The sequence below is a fragment of the Ranitomeya imitator genome, chromosome 8, assembly GCF_032444005.1.
Source record: "Ranitomeya imitator isolate aRanImi1 chromosome 8, aRanImi1.pri, whole genome shotgun sequence".
NCBI lineage: Eukaryota > Metazoa > Chordata > Amphibia > Anura > Dendrobatidae > Ranitomeya > Ranitomeya imitator.
The window spans coordinates 38,077,599-38,094,350 of NC_091289.1; the positions used below are offsets into that span (position 1 = coordinate 38,077,599).

The window sequence follows — 16,752 nt, forward strand, 5'->3', positions numbered from 1 at the left end:
ATGATCGTGCAGTGGCCAATAAGCACTATGATGGTAAACCCACCCTGCACATCCGGTGACTGACAGTGAGCCATAACTCCTTAAGTGTTGGTCGAGCATTGAAATGCTCGAGCACCTCGGGTGTGCTCGAAACGACAAGCGAGCGTAATGGAAGTGAATGTGAAACTTGAGCATATCTTTTCTTCAACTCCCGGAGTGCTACTACTCGCACAGTGTCCGAAGGAAAGATGAGTCCCTGCGCTCTATGCAGGGGAATACTCTGCTTCGGTCCGGGAGACCCAGGCACTCGAGCGGCATGCGATATTCGACACTGCTTGATCGAGCACCCCAATGCTCAACCGAGTGCCGAGCATGTTCGCCAGTCACAAATACCTTTCATCATTGTTGTTTCTCTGCGTTTTGGGAGTAATTTACTCCTTTTTAGTGACCCTTGTATTTGCGCCTTATTCTCCATACGTTTTGGTCAAACAGAAAAATGACTTCAATAAATCGAAAACGATGAATTTGGCACGAAGTTCCGAAAGAAGCACACTGCTCATGTAATCGGACGTAGGCTTCAGAAGCAAAAGCGAAGCAAATGATCCATTTTTGCAATACGTAACGGGGTGGGACACTCTAGAGCAGTGTTTCCAAAACTCCAACAGGTCATGTTTTCAGGATTTCCATAGTATTGCACAGGTGATGGAAGTATCAGGAGTTCCCTCACTTGTGCAGCACTATGGAAATCCTGAAAACATGACCTGTTGGTGTCCATGAGGACTGGAGTTTGGGAAATACTGCTCTAGAGCGTTAGTTGTAGGACTAGGTCCGCGGTATTGGGTTACATAGAGATTAGGCAGCGTCCCGCAGGAGCCTCCTTATTAAATACATCAGAATAGCTATAGACCTCTCCCTAGGGATCCATATAGTTTACTATTCTTTTTGGTATAAACCTCCTATCTGGATGATTTTTGAATAATATTTTAGTATATTATCTTTTTTTTCCCCACGCCTGTCTTCATGAGGTGGTGTGCTGCAATCAGATGCTCCTTATTCATGAAGAAGCTTATGACTGTAAATGAATCGGGAGCGTCGGACGAGTGGCGTGACCTCTGTGCGCCTCGTCACAAATCCTCCATATATATATATATATTTTTTTTTTTTTCACTAATCAGTTAATCCAAACTGCAGACAGTAGTGGTCAAGCATATATATATAGGTATATTACCTAATGGAAGCCAATAGCCAGGGACCCACCACACCCGACGCGCGTTTCGCTATGGAAAGCTTCGTCCATGCTTGACCACTACCGTCTGCAGTTTGGATTAACTGATTAGTGAAAAAAAAAAAAATTATATATATACTCAATGTGTTTTAGAGCTTGTTTATTGATACATTCTGTTTGTGATACTGATTAACACTTCCCTGGGTTGTATCAGATGTTAATCTAGCCACCTTGTCAGCCATACCTGCCGGCCCTTTCCTGTACTTGATCCTTTTCCCCTATTTATAAATGTATTATTTTGTGTTTTTATTGATGCTGTTATTGGTATAAATAAAGTTTACATTGTTTTAACCAGTTTTCTAAGCGTGAACTTTGGTGAGAATGTTAGATATCGCTTTTTTCTGGTACATATTATTGAGATGATCTATTGGTGTTGTTGACAATTAGCCGGGTGTAAAACCAGTGCGTAGAAAAGTCAATGTGATTAATTAGATGGGTGGTTTTTTTTTGTTTGTTTTAATTTTTCCTTCGTTTTTCTCTTGTTCAAGTCAATACATTTCGTCTTTGTGCCTGAATGGCTATTATCTACTCGAATGGTTAAGTTTACAGGTATGGTCTCTTGTTATGGGTTATCAAGCACTCAGAAAACGTTCGGTCAGTCCATCCTTACGGATATCACGTAAGGGTACTGAAATAGAAAGGTCTTCTAAATTAATTTGCACATCATAAAACCTTATACTGAAAGTTGTAGAACGGCCCCCAATTTTTATTTTATATATATATATACTACTCAATGTGTTTAGAGCTTGTTTATTGACACATTCTGTTATACTGATTAACAATTTCCTGGGTTGTATCTAGCCACCTTTTCAGCCATACCTGGTCCTTTCCTGTACTTGATCCTTTTCCCCTATTTATAAATGTATTATTTTATGTGTTTTTATTGATGCTGTTATTAGTATAAATAACGTTTACATTGCTTTAACCAGTTTTCTAAGCGTGAACTTTGGTGAGAACCCGGCTAATTGTATCAAATATAGTATGGTTGGGAAGACCGCCAATAAACGACGACGTTACCGCTCCCTTCTGACCTTTCTCCGGGGACAGATCCTTTTCAGGATGTTGCAATATATTACATTGGTGAGTTAAGCCCGGCTTTGTGTGGCCTTTTGTGTAGCTACACAACTTGCGGGTTTACAGTTAATACTTATAGATCAGACCTGTTGACTTTAGGATCCAGGACTTAAAAAGAACAAGCAAGCCTACATGGATATAAACCCTTGTACTCTGGAGGAAAAAAGAACAAAGCGTCATTGATTGGTTTCAGCTGTCCGAAATCTGTTAATAAAAAAAAAAAAAATTAAAGATGGCGATAATGATTTTGTAGCACTGTCAATATGGCGTGTGGGAGACATGTTATGGAACACGTCACGTCATGGTGCTCGCCCAGTCGTGGCTTAGGGAATAATGCGGCCTTTCTGAGCTAAAAGAGCTCGGGGGACAATGGGCCGATTGTTCGCTGTCGATGCTAAAAGCTTCTCAGAAGTGAAGATGCATTCGTGAACGAGGAACGTACAAGAGATATTCAACAATGTCTTCTAAACTTTCAGCCTTCAAACACTCGACCAAAAGACGACATTGGGGTGAGCCTAATTTTATTACGGAGAAGTTGGGGCATTAGGGGTCATTAGTTTGTTAGACTACGGGACGAATTAGAGAGACTTTAGGTTAGATCTCCGGCTCTCATGGTTTTGGCGTTAAATTGTTTGAACGTTCTTGAATAAGTTGTTTTAGGCTGTGTTCACGTAAACTTTGTTTTAGGCTGCGTTCACGTGAACTTTGTGTTTTGCTGTGTGCACAAGGACAGTATGCTGACCAGTGTATAGATGCAACTGTACTGCGTGATGTGCGGCGATAAACGACCACCAACTGTCTTCATTCGCTGAATGGGGGTCTTTTAATAGCCTGCATTCACAGTCAGATGGCTCTATTCAAATAGGTTGCTATTGTTCTCGGCAGCACAGGTCCTGCTTATGCAGGACGAACTGCTGCCGAGAACATTGATTTTTTTTGTGGGCCCCCCCCTTCCCAAATCATTTCACTCAATAAAAATGTATTTTGCTTGTTCGTCGGTTGACTGTCAGCCTGTTTAGACTGCATGATTATCGTTAAACCAGCATATCTAGGAATTCTCGTTCACCAGAATCTTGCAGTAACTTTTGAATGCACTGTTAGTCATTGTACTTGAGTTAAATATTGATGAGCGAACGTGCTGGGATGAAGTGTTATCAAATCATGCTCGGGTGCTGACCGAGTGTTTTCCACATGGTGGTTCGGCAACTCTTAAACATATTTTTTTAGCACGCCGATGTTACTCTTAGCACACGAACGTCCTCTGATAACATCTTTTCCGAGCACGTTCACTCATCACTAGTGATAATGTGTAGTGGAAAAAATAAAACGCCTGCTTTTTGCTGCAATTGCAGGGGTCCCTTTTTTCCAGCCCATCATTAATAAAGCAATTAACAAGCATTATGGCTTTCTAATTCTGTAAGCTGACACTTTAAGGACAACATCTCATTATTGTAGGGAAACTTTCAATGACAGATAACCCAAAATCTGCCATACATCCAGCTCCTCTCCTTCCTCTCCCTGCACAGTGACCTCTGCACTGACCTGCGTTCCCAGAATCCGGCCCCGGCGACTGTGAATAGCAGTAAGTAATGTTACTGCTATTCACAGTCACCGGGTACTGATGTCATTACTAATCAGAGTTGCCGGCTCCTGTTGCACTCCGCAAGACCCGGTGGCTCTGAATAGCGGTGACGTCACTCACTATACCGCTCATCAGAGTCACCAGGTCTCGTAGAGGGCAATATGACTCTGTGACTCTGATAGAGTATAGCCCCCTTCTCCAGAGATCCGGCAGTGACACGAGAGTTGCATGTAGAGCCCATGTGTGTGGCGTTATTGGGCTGTGATTTTCAGACCTACAGCAATCGTTTATTTTTCAAACCAATGCGGACTCTGTCCGAATCTGCACAGTAAAGCCAATGCAATCGTTTATTCTTCAAACCAATGCTGACTCTGTCCGAATCTGCACAGTAAAGCCAATGCAATCGTTTATTCTTCAAACCAATGCTGACTCTGTCCGAATCTGCACAGTAAAGCCAATGCAATCGTTTATTCTTCAAACCAATGCTGACTCTGTCCGAATCTGCACAGTAAAGCCAATGCAATCGTTTATTCTTCAAACCAATGCTGACTCTGTCTGAATCTTCACCGTAAAGCCAATGCAATCGTTTATTCTTCAAGCCAATGATGACTGTCCGAATCTACATAGTAAAGCCAATGATTGACCGCACTAGTGTTTCGCTTCAGTCAGTGATTGTTTCAAGAGTGGAACCAGGAGGTAGAGACCGGCAGAGTTGTTTTTTTATTTTTCTTTACTGCTTCTAATATTCAGTTGTTGTTTTTTACATTTGTATATATTTTATCAATTTTGCCCTGAATACTTAAATGATAAATGCTGAAATTTGCATTATCCAGTCTGTGTTTTCTCTGTCTTTATGGAGCTAGAATTAAATAGAACCTTTTTTTTTTGCGTTATGCGAAATTGTGCAGTAACTGTTCATGTCATTGCAGTTCATCCTGTCTGTCGGGTATAGGAAACTAAAGCCTGCTTCTTCCTGAAGGACGTGAGGCATCATGTGTAGAGGTCCTTCAAATTCAATGGAAGTGTCTCTGCTCGTCCCCCCACGCGCAGTCCTACATAATAGTCAATGATTCTGTGCTCCTTTGCCCACGTTCGCTCATAGATCGAATGCAGAAATTCCTCGCAGCCCACCGGTTTGCTGTTATCCTTTCCTTTGCATAAGCAGCCTGACTAACTGCCATTATATAACATTGTGCTGAAGAATAGGGGAAATTATATGGAAACCGTGATTCATAAAACTTAGGAGCTGTCTCGTGACTAACTTTTACAAAAAAGACCATCTTAGAAAAGCTGCAAATTATTTTTTTTGCAGAGCGTCATCTATAAAAAGTTGAAAATGACTGCAACTTTTGCCGTTCAATTTTGGCACATGACAGTCAGTTTACATAGAAAAATATATTAATCCAAATAAGACGCGCGAGGCCTGGAGTGGCTGTGAAACGCGTGGACTCGCTGCGGTAAGCCTGACTTACTGCAGCATGCCTGGGCTGGCTGCAGGATGCACGGGCTGGCTGCAAGACGCTTGGACTGGCTGCGGGATGCCTGGACCTGCCGCGGTTCGCCTGGGTAGGGTATGGTATACCTGGACTGGCTGCCGTTCACCTGGGCTGGCTGCAAGACGCTTGGACTGGCTGCAGGATGCCTGGACCTGCCGCGGTTCGCCTGGGTGGGGTGTAGTACACCTGGGCTGGCTTCGGGATGCCTGACTTACTGCAGGATGCTTGGCCTTGCTGTGGTTCACCTGGGCTTGCTGCAGGATGCCCGGACTGGCTGCGAGACGCTTGAACTCGCTGTGGGATGCCTGACTTGCTGCAGGGTGCCTGGACCAGCCATTGTACACCTGGGCGGGCTGCGGTACGCCTGGCTTTACTGTGGTACGCGTGGCCTGGCTGCAGGATGCCTGGACCTGCCGCGGTTTGCCTGGGTAGGGTGTGGTACACCTGGGCTGGCTTTGGGATGCCTGACTTACTGCAGGATGCTTGGCCTTGCTGTGGTTCACCTGGGCGGGCTGCGGTACGCCTGGGTGGACTGTGGTACGCGTGGCCTGGCTGCAGGATGCCTGGACCTGCCGCGGTTCGCCTGAGTAGGGTGTGGTACACCTGGGCGGGCTTCAGGATGCCTGACTTACTGCAGGATGCTTGGCCTTGCTGTGGTTCACCTGGGCGGGCTGCGGTACGCCTGGGTGGATTGTGGTACGCGTGGCCTGGCTGCAGGATGCCTGGAGCACCTGCGGTACACCTGGGTGGACTGCGGTATGCCTGGACTATAGTCACTGCAGGACACCTGGACTGGCTGCGGGATTCCTCGACCTTCTGCAGGACGCCTGACCCAAACTTATCAGCCTCATGTGTTCCTACGAGTCAGAGTTCAGGGAAGGAGTTCTATGGCCGTTTTGGACAATGAAGTCCGTGCTCGGACCGTTCATGTTAGACATGCGCAAAACTATGTCTTTTTTTCATTTACTAAATAGTTTTGTTAATTTAAAATTCTTATGAATTTTTATTTTTCTGTTTTTCAGTGGCTGCAGTGGCGTCTGGGATCCTGATTCAGAATGATTTGCTGTGCTGTACTGCTGCAAACAACATGCATCAGGCGGCGATGAGTTCAGGTACTCGCCTTCATATCCATTGAGAATAACTACTGGAAATTAAAGAGGTTACATTGTATGTGACTGCAGACTTGTGAACCCTCAGATCACGTGCTCTGCGCACTGTCAGGATTCTCCGGCAGTAGGTGGTCATGTGATTACAAATATGTGATTTGCATACATCCGGCCACATTCCTACTAGACTGTATCTAGCCTCAGTCAGTACACTCGCATTGAGCAAAGCCGCACACGTCTAGTCGGCATGTGACCGGCAAGTGTATGCAAATCACATACTTGCGGTAACACGCCTGGCACCGGTGGGAAAACCTAAGTCTGGACAACCACTTTAATGAATAGAATGACAGCTGAGCGTCACCAGTTGGGGGTCTGTCTCCTCTTGTCCAGTCAGTGGTAACATTGTCAGACTGGGTAGGGACACGCCTTTTTGACAAGAAAAATGTCTACACCCTCTTGTCAATTTTTTTGTATATTATTTGGAGACTTAACAGGAGATTGGAAAATAAAGCAAAGTTATCAGAAAATGGGCTTGTTATTTTATGTCTGTCTTGGATGACTAGACCAAAACGCCTCCTTCTCGAAACGTAGTTTTCTTAGACTGACAGGTCTGTCCTTACCTGTGTGGGTCTAAGGACAGACCTATCAGACCAAGGTATTGGGGCTAGGAGAAGCCTCCGGGGACCTGCCTTCTGGACTAGTCATCCGAGACATGTAGTCCCCTGACTGTCTTTTCAAAGTAGGTTTTTGCTAAAAAGAAAAATCCAGTCTCTGGCAGCATGAATCAGTTTCCAGGTTCCTTTAAACATCTTAATGATCACTATATGCAGCCGGTTCAGGAGCTGAGCCTGCTCCGTACAGCGAGTGGCAGCTTCACCGCATAGCCGGCACACAGTAACTGGTGCCGTCAGAGATAGCGAATTTGTCACCAGATTTTTGAGAGCAGCATAATATAGCAATAGAAATACTGATTGCAGCGATGTGTCACGTACTGGGCTGCTTGCTGTATTTTTGTTAAAATCACTGTTTTTTCACCTTCAGATTATCACTAGAGGACTAGTAAACCTGCTGCCATGATTTCCTCCATATTCGTAAGATATGTATAACCCCGCCCACACCACTGATTGGCTGCTTTCTGCCTATGCAGAGTGCACAAATACAGCTGCCAATCAGTGATGTGGGCGGGGTTATACAGAGCTCAGCCTTCGGAGAACTGGTAGATCTGCAGCAGAGAAGACTGTGATTCTATTAAAACTGCAGCAAGCAACCCAGTAAATGATACGTTGATGGAATCCGGTTCTCTCTTTGGCCCCAACGCTGGGGTACCAGGGTTTGCCCCGGGGGATTTCTGAAGTCCTTTTCATTTGCCATGGTATTACTACTACTAAGCTTTGCCTTGGCTCGGCTTCGTACTGACCGGCGAGATTATTAAAACGAAAAAAACAATGGCGGAATTGCACTTTTGTTTGATTATTTTTTTGTCATTTTCCAGAACATTTTATGATACAATGAATGGTGTCATAAACTACAACTCATCCTTCAAAAAACAAGTCCTTATGGCTATATCAATGGAAAAATTTAAAAAAATTATGGTTCTTGAAAGATAGGGTGGTAAAAACAAAAGCGCAAAAATGAAAAATCCCTGCACGGATTCAGAGGAAACAGTTTGAAAAGCCGACTGAGAACCATAGGGAAAGACCTGACTAGTTCTCATGCCCCGCTCCAGTTGATTGACAGGTCTCTCCCTATGTACACAATGGGAGACACCTGTCAATCATCGGGGCAAGGAGGAGCCAGTTTATGCTGGATGTGGATGGATCAAGCCACGTGTTCCCTTTAGGCTATGTGCGCATGTTCAGGAATGTCTGCAGAATTTTCCTGAACAAAACCGGACTTTTTCTGCAGGAAATCCGCATGCGTTCTTTGCGAGGATTTTTCGCGTTTTTTTCCAGAGCTTCCCAATGCAATAATATAGCGGCAAAAACGTGAAAAATCGGCAAAATTAATGAACATGCTGCGTTTTTTTTACTGCAGAAAACGGCCTGAACGTGTGCACATAGCCTTAAATGTAGGTTAAGTGAAAAACCTCTCAAATTTCTAGAAGTGTCGCACCTCTCTTCCCCACCAAAAAAAAAAATACAGTGAAAAGTAATCAAAATGTCATACATACTTCAGAATGGTACCAATAAAAACGTCTGCTCGGCACGCAAAAACCAAGCCCCCTCACACAGGCCGATCTGCCGAAAAATAGAAAAGTGTTCGAAAATGATGAAAAAAAACTGAGGTTTTTTTTTTAGATTTTTTTCACCACTGAAATATAATAGTAATGATTTAAGTTTTTTTTTTTTTCACCAATTGAAAAAATTTAAAATATTAACATTTTTTTTTTTTTTTTTTAATATTATTGGTTTTTAATCTAGTTAAATATGAAAAATCATTTAAAAAGGTTTGGTATTTCCACTTTAAAACACTAGGGGGAGCAGGTGCTGAAATTTGTCATGAAAACCTAGTGCACAACTGGCTCACATTAGGACTGCAGTAAATGTGGGCGGGGCCTGATCACATGTGTGATGTCACTCATCTCCTCCCCTTCTGGGTGTTTGTATAAAGATAAGAAAAGATGACGTGTATGATCACAGTGCAGAACCATTTTGCTGGTGACTTCCAGTGATACTGACAAATACAGTGTCACCAAGGACTGCCATCAGCACTGATTCTCTTAGTTAGTGCTGCTCGCTGTATCATAAGCTGGGGTTAGATACGTGGAGTATATCACGTGCGCTTTTAGATACGCTTAGAGTAACACATGCTGAGATTACCGGGCTACGAGCATTATACTATTTGGAGGCCTATGGAGAGCACATTATACTGTATGGAGGCCTATGGGGACTTCATTATAATATATGGATGCCTATGGGGAGTGCATTGCACTATATGGAGGCCTATGTAGAGTGCATTATACTATGTGGAAGACTATGGGAGTACATTATACTATATGGAAGACTATATGGTGTGCATTATACTATATGGAAGCCTCTGGGGAGTGCATTATACTATATGGAGGCCTCTGGGGAGTGCATTATACTATATGGGGCCTATGGGGAGTGCATTATACTATATGGAGGTCTATGGGGAGTGCATTATACTATATGGAGGCCTACGGGGGAGTGCATTGTATTATATGGAGGCCTATGGGGCGTGCATTATACTATATGTAGGCCTATGGTGAGTGCATTATACTATATTGAAGCCTATGGGTAGTTCATTATACTATATGGATGCCTATGGAGAGTGCATTATACTATACTAGATTGTGGCCCGATTCTAACGCATCGGGTATTCTAGAATATGCATGTCCCCGTAGTATATGGACAATGATGATTCCAGAATTCGCGGCAGACTGTGCCCGTCGCTGATTGGTCGAGGCAACCTTTATGACATCATTGTCGCCATGGCAACCATTATGACATCTACGTCGAAACTGTGCCCGTCGCTGAATCAGAAACGTGGGATTTCTACGTCCTTTATGACATCATCGTCGCTGTGCCCGTTGCTGATTGGTCGAGGCCTGGCGGCCTCGACCAATCAGAGACGCGGGATTTCCTGGACAGACAGACAGAAAGACAGACAGACAGAAAGACAGACCAATCAGAGACCGGCACAGCATCGACGTAGAAATCCCGCGTCTCTGATTGGTCGAGGCCGCCAGGCCTCGACCAATCAGCAACGGGCACAGCGACGATGATGTCATAAAGGACATAGACATCTCACGTTTCTGATTCAGCGACGGGCACAGTATCGACGTAGATGTCATAATGGTTGCCATGGCGACGATGATGTCATAAAGGTTGCCTCGACCAATCAGCGACGGGCACAGTGTGCCGCGAATTCTGGAATCATCATTGTCCATATACTACGGGGACATGCATATTCTAGAATACCCGATGCGTTAGAATCGGGCCACAGTCTAGTAATCTTATATTAGGCATGCCAAATCTTAGAGACAGAGAATAGTAGAGACAGATTATTGCAGTGACTTTTGGCTAAGTGATCCTTCAGGGCACGGGTCAGTGGGAAGAAGTATGGGTGCCGCGAATTCTGGAATCATCATTCCAGATAGATTGTGTGCATGCATGTCCCCGTAGTATATGGACAATGATGATTCCAGAATTCGCGTCAGACTGTTCCCGTCGCTGATTGGTCGAAGCAACCTTTATGACATCATCGTCGTCATGGCAACCATTATGACATCTACGTCGATACTATGCCCGTCGCTGAATCAGAAACGTGGGATTTCTACGTCCTTTATGACATCATCGTCGCTGTGCCCGTCGCTGATTGGTCGAGGCCTGGCGGCCTCGACCAATCAGAGACGCGGGATTTCCTGGACAGACAGACAGACGGAAAAACCCATAGACAATTATATATATAGATCAGGAGGACTGATCAATACAGAAGTGTCAGGAGGACTGATCAATACAGAAGTGTCAGGAGGACTGATCAATATAGAGGTATCAGGAGGACTGATCAATATAGAAGTGTCAGGAGGACTGATCAATATAGAAGAGTCAGGAGGACTGATCAATATAGAGGTATCAGGAGGACTGATCAATATAGAGGTATCAGGAGGACTGATCAATATAGAGGTATCAGGAGGACTGATCAATATAGAAGTGTCAGGAGGACTGATCAATATAGAGGTATCAGGAGGACTGATCAATATAGAAGTGTCAGGAGGACTGATCAATACAGAAGTGTCAGGAGGAATGATCAATATAGACGTGTCTGGCGGCCTCGACCAATCAGAGACGCGGGATGTCTACGTCCTTTATGACATCATCGTCGCTGTGCCCGTCACTGATTGGTCGAGGCCTAGCGGCCTCGACCAATCAGAGACGCGGGATTTCTACGTCGATGCTGTGCCGGTCTCTGATTGGTCGAGGCCTGGCGGCCTCGACCAATCAGAGAGCCGGGATTTCCAGGACAGACAGACAGACGGAAAAACCCTTAGACAATTATATATATAGATAGATGGAAGATTGGGGAGTGCATTATACAATATGGATGACTATGGGGAGTGCATTGTAGTATATGGAGGCCTATAGGGAGTGCATTATACTATATGGAGGCCTATGGGAAGTGCATTATACTATGTGGAAGACTATGGGAGTACATTATACTATATGGAAGACTATGTGGAGTGCATTATGCTATATGGAGGCCTATGGGGGAGTTCATTATACTATATGGAGGCCTATTTAGAGTGTATTATACTATATGGAGGACTATGGAGAGTGCATTATAATATATGGAGGACTATGGGGAGTGCATTATACTATATGGAGGCCTATTGAGAGTGCATTATTCTATATGGGGGAATGTGGAGAGTGCAATATAATATATGGCGGACTATGGGGAGTGCATTATACTATATGGAGGACAATGGGGAATGCATTATACTATTTGGAGGCCTATGGGGAGTGCATTATACTATATGGAGGCCTACGGGGGTGTGCATTGTATTATATGGAGGCCTATGGGGCGTGCATTATACTATATGTAGGCCTATGGTGAGTGCATTATACTATATTGAAGCCTATGGGTAGTTCATTATACCATATGGATGCCTATGGAGAGTGCATTATACTATATGGAAGATTGGGGAGTGCATTATACAATATGGATGACTATGGGGAGTGCATTGTAGTATATGGAGGCCTATAGGGAGTGCATTATACTATATGGAGGCCTCTGGGAAGTGCATTATACTTTGTGGAAGACTATGGGAGTACATTATACTATATGGAAGACTATGTGGAGTGCATTATGCTATATGGAGGCCTATGGGGGAGTGCATTATACTATATGGAGGCCTATTTAGAGTGTATTATACTATATGGAGGACTATGGAGAGTGCATTATAATATATGGAGGACTATGGGGAGTGCATTATACTATATGGAGGCCTATTGAGAGTGCATTATTCTATATGGGGGAATATGGAGAGTGCATTATAATATATGGAGGACTATGGGGAGTGCATTATACTATATGGAGGACTATGGGGAATGCATTATACTATTTGGAGGCCTATGGGGAGTGCATTATACTATATGGAGCACTATGGGGAGTGCATTATACTATATGGAGAACTATGGGGAGTGCACTATGCTATATAGAGTCTGCCTATGGGGAGTGCATTATACTATATGGAGGCCTATTGAGAGTGCATTATTCTATATGGGGATTATGGAGAGTGCATTATAATATATGGAGGGCTATGGGGAGTGCATTATACTATATGGAGGACTATGGGGAGTGCATTATACTATATGGAGGCCTATGGGGAGTGCACTAGGCTATATAGAGTCGGCCTATGGGGAGTGCATTATACTATATGGAGGACTATTGGGAGTGCACTATGCTATATAGAGTCTGCCTATGGGGAGTGCATTATACTATATGGAGGCCTATGGGGAGTGCATTATACTATATGGAGAACTATGGGGAGTGCATTATACTATATGGGGACTATGGGGAGTGCATTATACTATATTGAAGACTATGGGGAGTGCACTATGCTATATAGAGTCTGCCTATGGGGAGTGCATTATACTATATGGAGGTCTTTGGGGAGTGCGCTATACTATATGGAAGACTATGGGGAGTGCACTATGCTATATAGAGTTGGCCTATGGGGAGTGCACGATGCTATATAGAGACTACCTATGGGGAGTGCATTATACTATATGGAGGGCTATGGGGAGTGCATTATACTATATGGACGACTATAGGAAGTGTATTACACTATATGGAGATACATTATAGTATAATGCCTATGGAGAGTGCATTATACTATATGGGGGGCTGTGGGGAGTGCATTATACTATATGGAGGACTATGGGGAGTGCACTATTCTATATAGAGTCTGCCTATGGGGAGTGCATTATACTATATGGAGGGCTATGGGGAGTGCATTATACTATATGGAAGACTATAGGAAGTGTATTATACTATATGGAGACCATAACGACCTGAATGGCTCGTGCATACAGCCGATTTTCTCAGACCGGTGCTATCTGTGGTTTTCATGAATATTACTTGTACCTATGACATTCTGTAGGGCTGTACACATGTACGATTTTTTCGGAGACACATCCGATTTTGATCTGAGTGTCCGATCAAAATCAGTAATGCACGATTATAGGTCTGTGGAAAAAAATCGGACCGAACTCAGATGACATCCGAGTGCGGTCTGATTTTCACGGCCTGACAGAATGGAGAAGGTGTAGATTTTTATTTGTTTGTTTTCTCCACGTCATAGAAAAAGTCATGTCGCTCTGATCAAAGTCGAATCAGAATAATCCGACCGCTTTTCTTGGATGTGGCGAAGATGGTGGCATGAACCTACCCGAAGAATTATGTTTCCAGGTCATTTTGATCGCTCTCTGAATATCATAAAAGCAAAATCGAAAAAAAAAAAGCAGTCCTATTGCATTCTATATCATCCCACATTTGTTTTTCAGTAAAGTGAATGGTGTATTTCAAAATCTCAACACGTACCTTAAAAAAAAACGGAAAAAAACAGCCTTTGTATGACTTATGTGGAAGGGAAAAAAAAAAAAGTTATGGTTCTTGTAAGAAGGGGAGGTAAAAATAAAAAGTTACCTGATCCTGAAAGGGTTAAAGCTCAGTGCTGTTTTTGCATAAAAAGGGGAAACAAAATCAGCTTGAAGTGATGACCGATTTTGGATTTGACAGTAAAGCCTGTGATCTCCTCCATTACCTGCCCCTCCGGTAGCTTGTCCCTTCACTATGGTGGCAGTATGAGCCTCCCGATGTGTCCGAGGCACCGGCAGCTTCTGCTATACGCGTGCACTCATGGAGCCGGTGCAGCATAGACGGATGATTTAATACCATCAATGAGCGAATTGTTGGTTTCTATAGAAACCTCTCAGCCTATCGTGCGGTGCAGTGAGATACTATAAATCCGTCCGCACGTTTCCCAGTAAGTTGTACAGTTCCTGGCAGTTGTGTGACAGGTCAGTGCTCGGCTGGCCATACCCCGCACACCATGCAGCCGTCGCCCCGCAGACTTTCCGCCGTGAATATCGTCAGCACCTTTCTCCGCGGCCGCAGACATTCCACCTCCGCTGCTGTCTTTCACCTCCAGCGACGGCGCAGCTCCGCCATCGAGCTACTGTCCTCCTCTACTCATAGAGTCATGGTGGCCATGTCATCAATCAGCACAGAAGAAGGGGCGACAAGCGGCTTCCAGATAAAAAGTTAAGTTTTTTTTTTGTTTTCAATATAAATTTTTTTTTATTTTTCTGAATTGTTTATTAGATTCTAACTTATTTTGACTATTAGAATTTTTTTTTTTTTAAATATTATTTTTAAGGACATGTCTACAGTGATCCAGGGGTCGGGTAGAAAGGATTCATTTGTCCCACTACTGGGGCATCGGAAATGTCTGAGATCCGGTCGATCTGCAGTGTGAAATGTGCGGCTTGACCCGACCCATTTACGCAACTAAACATTCACTGTGCGGTGAAAATGATCTGGTAACATGATTTTTAAGGATAGTACGACCACAGTGATACCAAGCTTGTAAGGATACTTCCATATTTTATTAGTTGAAAAACATGTCTAAATTTTGAAAAAGTTTTTTTTCTGGTAACATAGCTGTAAATATATTTTTGGGTGGAAGTTCGGTGACTGGGAAACAATGACATTTTAGATGTTTCTAGATGTGACATACAGTCAATGGCTTCTCACTCGCCATAAATGTGTAATTTTTTTTGCCTGTTATAATTGCCGCTGTTCTCCTGAATCCGGCGATGTTTTTCTTTTCTTTATGCGCCTCTCCGTTCCTGAGATATGACCCCTTATAAATCCTGGCTTTTTATCCCGTGAGAGTGGCCACACCTCTTCTCCGCGGGAGTTTTCTTGGAGGCCACGCCCAGTTGGCTTAAAAAGATTCACATACAGTGAAGAAGGGCCCATATCTCAGGAACGGAGAGGCGTAGGAACACAAGAAATACATCGCCGGGTTCAGGAGAACAGCGGCATTTACACGCCAGGTAAAAAAAAGTAATAATTTGTGGAAAGTGAAGAGAGGGAGAGGTTTTCTTTAATATACTTCCTGCTACCAATTCAGATACATCGGATAACATTACGGTACTACTTAAAGCCTGAAAAAAAAATGGTCCTAGCGGTTTATGAATTTTGTTTAAAATTTAGAAAATGTTCTTTATTTGTCACCTATTTTGCAAAATTTTTTTTGCATAAAAAGTCATGCGTTTTGCTGAATGTTGCATAATTTTACGCAGGCATTTCAGGCGTACGTAAAGTTCTGGGAAATCCAACTCCTCAATTCCACCACAATGAACATAATAAAAAAGAAAAGACAGTTAAATACGTATAAAATAGACTTAAAAAAGGCACAAATTAATAGAAGAATAAGGGGCAAATGAAAAAGAGGCAAAAAACAAACAAACCCCAAAATGAGACAAGAAAAGCGCAAGTGCAATTATGAATCGGACCCTATAGACTTCTTTTGTAGGACCCCAAATATTCTTCTCTTGAACATTGAAGTGGGGAAACACATGTATGGAAGCTAGAGTGCTTTTTTAGGTTACCTAATTAATGATCCACGTTTCTTTATGTTTTCTTGACTTAGGAAGCGTAAGACGTCCAACATCGAAGTACACCAAGGTTGGGGAGCGTCTGCGCCATGTCATCCCCGGCCACATGCAGTGTTCCATGACGTGCGGAGGTCGGGCTTGTAAATATGAAAACCCGGCACGGTGGAGTGATGAGGAACAAGCCATTAAGGGACTGTACTCTTCCTGGTAATCTCTGGTGGTTGCTCGTTAATGGTCTTCTAAATCGGCGTTCTTCCATGGGTCTTGCGTAGGAGCGGAGCATAATCGTGGGATTATAGAAACCACTCATTATTTTAATTGATTATTAGGGAAATCTTGGTACCCTCCCCCCCAACCTCCTTTTTATAAGATATGTTTAACTCATTTAAAGGGGTGTTTTGATTTAGGAAAATATTATCTTAAGGATTTTTAAGTTTATAACGGTGGATCCTCGTGTATCAGACAGAGAGGAGGGGAAATAAAAAGCCTGCTCCTTCGGTGGAGGACCCGGCACATTCACGCATGACATGGGCAGCTCATTGATTGCCATTAGAGCTTTGCAATACTTCATTCAGCCTGTGGT

The 16,752-nt window shown here is 43.5% G+C and overlaps 1 protein-coding gene across 1 annotated transcript in view; it reads left to right on the forward strand.

Moving 5' to 3' along the window:
• Positions 1-16,752, forward strand: part of PTPDC1 (protein tyrosine phosphatase domain containing 1) — an 85,092-nt gene that overhangs the window by 48,212 nt on the left and 20,128 nt on the right. Inside the window, exons 3-4 of the mRNA XM_069736756.1 lie at positions 6,439-6,528; positions 16,205-16,376. Of these exons, the coding sequence (XP_069592857.1) occupies positions 6,504-6,528; positions 16,205-16,376 (197 nt within the window). The 5' untranslated portion in view covers positions 6,439-6,503. The remainder of the gene's footprint in view (positions 1-6,438; positions 6,529-16,204; positions 16,377-16,752) is intronic.